General features: G+C 51.4%; 1 protein-coding gene across 2 annotated transcripts in view; it reads left to right on the forward strand.

Moving 5' to 3' along the window:
- Window positions 1–6,277, forward strand: part of SYT11 (synaptotagmin 11) — a 15,391-nt gene that overhangs the window by 117 nt on the left and 8,997 nt on the right. For both annotated transcript variants that reach the window (XM_077764183.1, XM_077764184.1), the window contains exon 2: window positions 4,958–5,784. In XM_077764183.1, the coding sequence (XP_077620309.1) occupies window positions 4,958–5,784 (827 nt within the window). The remainder of the gene's footprint in view (window positions 1–4,957; window positions 5,785–6,277) is intronic.

Here is a 6,277-nt window from a genome sequence, read left to right on the forward strand (position 1 = left end):
GGAGTGGAAAATAGGGAGGAAGACGGGAAAGAAAAGCTGGACGCGCAAGTGTTTTCCTCTTTGGGGCTTCCTCCAAAATGGGCCCTGGGTGCGAACTTCCTGGGCCATGCTTTCCTCGTCCAAAAATAAAAGAGTTGCCCTGCCTCTCCCTCACGTCTACCCCAGCTTGGATGAGAGTTGCTTGGCCGAGGGTTCCTTCACGTCCCCTAAGAGAGCCTGTCCCTCAGCCAACCCAGAAGGTGTGAGCATCCAGACTACAGTTTTTAGGGTGGGGCCATAATCCAAGTGGGAAATGGCTCTTCTCACTCCCTGGTAAGAGGTTCATTGAAACAACTCTCAGTGAGCTCTCCCACCTCAACATCAGAAAGAAGACCTCAGAGTGGAGGAAGTATCCAGAAAACATCACGCCCATTAGCTACTGGTTCCCACTGATTCCCAAAGGCTCAATCTTAGCTGTGTTTCTTTCTACACTTCCCCATCTGCGTCTCAGTCTTTGAGTTCTGAGTGTCCAAAATAGGTTTCCCTTTTGTGATCGCGTGAGCCCGCCATGGTTTTCTTCCTGCTCCCTTTTCCCGCCTTCTTTCCAACATATTGTTTTCTCTAATTGCAGTTCCAAATTCCTTGAAAAGTTAGAAGGTATGAAGCATAATATAGTGGTTTCCTTTAGGAGGAATGTTAGTGGAAAAGAGAAAAATTTTTCAAAGAGGGTGCGCCTGGGTGGCTCAGCCGGTTAAGCGTATGGCTCTTGATTTCCGCTCAGATCATGATCCCAGGGTCGTGGGATCGAGCCCCGTGTTGGGCTCAGCACTGAACATGGAGCCTGTTTAAAGCTCGCTTTCTCTCCCTCTGTCCCCGTCTCCCCTCTCTAAAATTAAGAAAGGGGAGAGTGAGAAAAGAAATCATTTCAGCCTTTGACATACTCCATTTTATCTCGTCCTTACAGTACTCTCCAGTGTTGGCATTATTATATGTACTTGACAGATGAGGAAACTGAGGTTCAGTGAGATAAAGTGACTTGGGATAAAGTCAAACAAACAAGCAAAGGTAGTGCTAGGATTCAAACCATCCAGTGGATGCCAAAGTCCATTGTCGTTTCACTGTGTCACCCGGGCCCACTCGACAGGGCGAGGCTGGTTTAGCAAAGGGAACGTCAACAGCAGATCTGGTCAAAGGCTGAGAGAGCGGGACACGGCCCGGACGTGGCTCACAGGTCTTTAGGCGTGTCCAGAGGGTCCTGCATAGAGAGCTGCCACTTCTGACTTGCTCGAATCTCATAGAGAACTTCACTTCAGATGCGGAGCCCTTGGGAGTTACACCAAGCCAACAGTCAATTACCCGTGACCTTGGAGGACAAAAGGAGCAAACAGCACAGTCACTGCAATTTGTGACTACTTTAAAACGCTTCCTTCAGCCATTAGTTCCAACTTCCTTTTCCCACCAAGCTTTTGACTAAAGCAACACAAAGGGTTCTGAGTTGCAGCATCTCTGATTTTTTCTAGTTCACTGCCTCGGGTGGGGGAGAGAGGCAGGGGTTAAGAGATACTAAAATGAAGAAGAAAATGGGGCAAGAGTAGGAAACCAGGTTGAGGAGAGCAGCCAGGTAATGCACGGGCGGCGTCATCCGTTTGTCTTCTGTTCCTTCTCTATCCTCCTGAAAACAGGAATCCTCCCCCTTCTCTTTACACGTCTCACCTCCATTTTCTAACCACAAATGTGGAGGCATCAGCAGTAGGGGGTTTCCGCGAGATCACAGTAGATCTACAGTAGAGCCAGAAGGATTACTCCAGTGTCTCCCAGCCTAGGCTTTATGCTGGTCATTCATATCATTCTCAAAAATGTACCTGGCTTGTGGGTTCCCTGCTTCCTCTTCTCAGGGAGGCAACCAGTGTTCACTGTCCTTAATCAGTAGCAAGCAGTCTCCAGGAACATCCCTGATTGGTGGTGAATGGAGAGCCCCTTTTTCAGATTTGTGCCCGTTTTGATTGACAGTTGAATCCGGTCAGTTGGCCAAACAAGTATTTACTGAGCACCTATTAAATGCAAAGCCTCAGGGACTCACAGATGGACAGGATGTTATTTCTACCTGCTTACAAGGAGCTAAGGAGCTTACCGCCAAGGCTGCTCCCGTTTTATGGAAACCTGTCCCTAACAACCCTTGTTTCATTTACTATCTGGCAATAAACACTACTATTGTTTAGTGCAGACATGGTCACCTGGATTTACTTTGTTAATGGCTTCCCCCCTTAGTATTATTTAAAAATGTAACCTCTTCTTTTTTTTGCCTGATCCCAACTTTCATAGAATCATGGGATGTTGGAGAAAGAACTTCAGGGACATTTGGTCCGATCCCTACTGAAGAAATCTCTTTTAGAATATGCCTGACCAATAGTTATCCAACCTCCAAAAGTTTTCAGTTGGGGATTCCCTGCTTTGTGAAGCAATCTGGACCATTGTGAGGCAGAACTGTTAATAATTTGACCCTTCACTGAGTCAAAGTCTGTCTCCCTGTAGCCTGTATGCTCTGATACTAGACAGACTTTGTAAAGTCAAATCAGACCTTTTCCAACAAAATGCCTTAAGTAATTGAAGAAAGTTATTATTCCCAGACCTCCAATCCCTTCAACTTTTCCTCATTTGATATGGTTTCCGGGGCTTCTACTATCTTGCTTGTCCGTAATGAAGATGTACTCCCATGTCGGGCAGACCAGGGCTTGGACCCCATCACCGCCATTTGCTACCACGTGGCCTATGGCAGATTTGGGTCCCCAGGTTCCTCAGTTATAAAGTGAGGACGTTAGGGGTACCTCTCTTCAGTGAGTTCCTTGATTCAGAGAGAGCCCTAGAGCAATGCCGGGCAGGGACACGATAAATGTACACAGGAAAATGGCGGTTCTTACTCTTGTCATTGCTAGGTAGAACACTCCATATACGTTATGACCAGTGCAGATTAAATTATGCCTCCTCCCCAGCCTGTCATCAGGATGTCATACGCATGGTATAAGTTGGCATTAGCCTAAAATACTTCGGAATAAACTAGATTATTTCTGCTCAGACTTGTCAAGTAAGGCCTCCCATTGTGTATCAATAGATTTTTGAAGGCCAATATAGAATTTTACATTTGTCCCCATATATCTAATCATACAGGCTCATTCTCTTTTTTCCAGTCTGCGGAGGCTGTTTTGAATTCACTAATTCCTTTGCTCGATGACTACTTACGATGTGCTGCGTGGTTCTAGGGACCTGAGGGTACAGCAGTGAACACAACAGTCACTGTTAGGAATCTTAGCTAGTAAGGAGGACAGATGAATACCTGTCAGGAGTAGTCGGTGCTATGAAGAAAAACAAAGCAGAGCTACGGGCATATCACCTCACCTGGGGCAGCCAGGAAGTACTGCTCTGATAAGATAAGGTTTGAGCAGAGGCCTGCAGTCAGTGAGGCAGTGAGCTGGGCAGATACCTGTGGAAGGAGGTTTTGGGAAGAATCTGGAATACGCTGAAGTCACATTTATTTCCTCAGTCCTGTCTGCCCTACCCAAGGCTTCCCTTGAAAAGTAATGTGGACAACTAGAGGCCTTAACAAGACCTTTAAGCCCTAAATCCAATTTGGCTTCAGTGAACTTAAAAGGGAAAAGAACCCCCAAACCTGTCAGGGTCCCAGCGTGCGTGGGGGAAGGACAAGAGGAGAGGAAGGGAAGGAAACAGCCTGTTCTGTTTAGTTAGCTGTTGGTTCAACAAATAGGCACCAAGTACATATGTGCGTTCTCAGTGCTCTGCGTTCTCAGTGCTGAGGATACGGAAATGAACCCAACAGACAAAAGTCCTGTCCTCACGAAGCTTATTCTCTAGTGAAGGTGTATTTATTGTGGTAAAACTATACACGTGTGTGCGTGTCCCCATATATATTATGGGGTGCACACACGTGTGTGTTTCACCGTGTGTAAGACAGATAAGACCTATGGAGATGACGCAGGGTTAGGACCCGGGGGTCTAGTGGGAAGCGGTTGAGCTTTTAAGGAGGGTGATCAGGGAAGGCCTTGATGAGAAGGTGATATTTCAGCCAAGAGCTGACATTTTCCACATTTCTTCTTATTTAATCTACAAGTATTGGGAACTGGGAGCTGAAATTCGGAGTATGTTTTTAAAACACTCAGATCCAGGGGCGCCTGGGTGGCTTAGTCGGTTAAGCGTCCGACTTTCGCTTAGGTCAGGATCTCGCGGTTCGTGGGTTCGAGCCCCGCGTCGGGCTCTGTGCTGACTGCCAGCTCGGAGCCTGGAGCCTGTTTCAGTCTGTGACTCCCTCTCTCTCTGACCCTCCCCTGCTCACGCTGTCTCTCTCTCTCTCTCCTAGAAATAAATAAAAATTTAAGAAAATAAATAAATAAATAAAATAAAATACTCAGATCCAGACTTTTTACCGCCCACTCACTTTCACCACCGTTGAGCATACTCCCCAAACCACGCAGGGTCGGCCCTGCCTTCTCCTACCCCAGCTGCCAGTCGGCCCGCACAGGCCAGCTGCAAACCCTGTGCTGGATGCCGTGGAATATTCTCCCAAAGCCAGACACAGCCCATGCCCTTGAGTGTTGTGTCACAGTCGAGGTCAAGGTGACTTTATAAGGCCACAGGGCAGCTTTGTGTGGGAGCCACCCAAGTCCTTAAGTGCTGCCAGGTGGCCAGGGAAAGAACGGGGAGCCGGGCGCTGCACTTCCAGGGAGGCTTCCTGGAGAAGAGACACACTTTACCAGGTTCGCTGGAAGGCGAAGCCGTGGGTTGGTTGGAGAGGATGGGTCAGGGCGTCTCCTGGAGCAGGGGGTTCCCAAGCCTAGATGAGCTGGATTTGTGGCGCAGGCGCAGGGCCCGGCCACGTAGCTGCAGAGGCACCAAGCCGAGGCGCTCCAGGAGGGCCCGGGGGAGTGAGGTCCACCTGCCTTGACGCATCTCTCGTCTCCACCTGTAGATGTGTCGCCGGTGGTGGCCGGCCTCGTCGGGGCGTCCGTGCTGGTGGTGTGCGTCTCGGTGACCGTCTTCGTGTGGACGTGCTGCCACCAGCGGGCGGAGAAGAAGCATAAGACCCCCCCCTATAAGTTTATCCACATGCTCAAAGGCATCAGCATATACCCAGAGACCCTCAGCAACAAGAAGAAAATCATCAAAGTGCGGAGAGACAAAGACGGCCCCGGGAGGGAAGGGGGGCCCGGGAGCGTGCTGGTGGACGCGGCCGAGGCTGGCCTGCTGGGCCAAGACAAAGGCCCCAGGGGCCCCAGCTCCGGAACTTGTATAGACCAGTTACCCATCAAAGTGGACTATGGGGAAGAACTGAGGAGCCCCGTCCCGAGCCTGACCCCTGGGGAGAGCAAGACCACTTCTCCGTCGTCCCCGGAGGAGGAGGTGCTGCTGGGGTCCCTCACCTTCTCGGTGGACTATAACTTCCCGAAGAAAGCGCTGGTGGTGACCATCCAGGAGGCCCACGGGCTGCCGGTGATGGATGAACAGACCCAGGGCTCTGACCCCTACATCAAAATGACCATCCTTCCCGACAAGCGGCATCGGGTGAAGACCAGAGTGCTGCGGAAGACCCTGGACCCTGTGTTTGACGAGACCTTCACCTTCTACGGCATCCCCTACAGCCAGCTGCAGGACCTGGTGCTCCACTTCCTCGTCCTCAGCTTTGACCGCTTCTCCCGGGACGACGTCATCGGGGAGGTCATGGTGCCGCTGGCCGGCGTGGACCCCAGCACGGGCAAGGCACAGCTCACCCGGGACATCACCAAAAGGAACATCCAGGTGAGGAGGGAGAGCGTGTTGGGGGGATGGGGGGCTGATAGGTGGGGAGGGGATGAGAGCTCAGGGAACAAGCGGAGGGGCAGGGGGTGTCTGGGGGGGAGGGGCTGTCTAGAATCCGCAGGGGCCGGAGTGAAACAGGGCCTGTCATGCTGAGTCTCCTCCAAGAGGCACTTGGCGAGGACAGAGGCCCCGGCAGCTGCTGAGATCTCACTCAGTGCTTGGCTTGCGTGGAGCAGGGCAGCCCACCGGTCCTAGACCCTCATGAGATCAAGGCCGTGGGGGCCGGTTTCCTCTCCAGGGTCGTGTGTGACCTCCCTCCGGTGAACTGTGGTGGGGCTTCAGCCATTTTGCCCTCAGCTTCCCTTTCTCAGCCCACATCGCGGGCGTAAGTAGCATCGTGTCTGGGTTTGCAGCCGTGCCATGAATGCCGTGTAAGGATCCACTTCACTTTCCAGCCCCCCCTCTGGGGCCTCACCCCCCCCCCCCCCCCCCC

This window comes from Crocuta crocuta, unplaced genomic scaffold, assembly GCF_008692635.1.
Source record: "Crocuta crocuta isolate KB4526 unplaced genomic scaffold, BGI_CrCroc_1.0 scaffold528, whole genome shotgun sequence".
Lineage (NCBI taxonomy): Eukaryota > Metazoa > Chordata > Mammalia > Carnivora > Hyaenidae > Crocuta > Crocuta crocuta.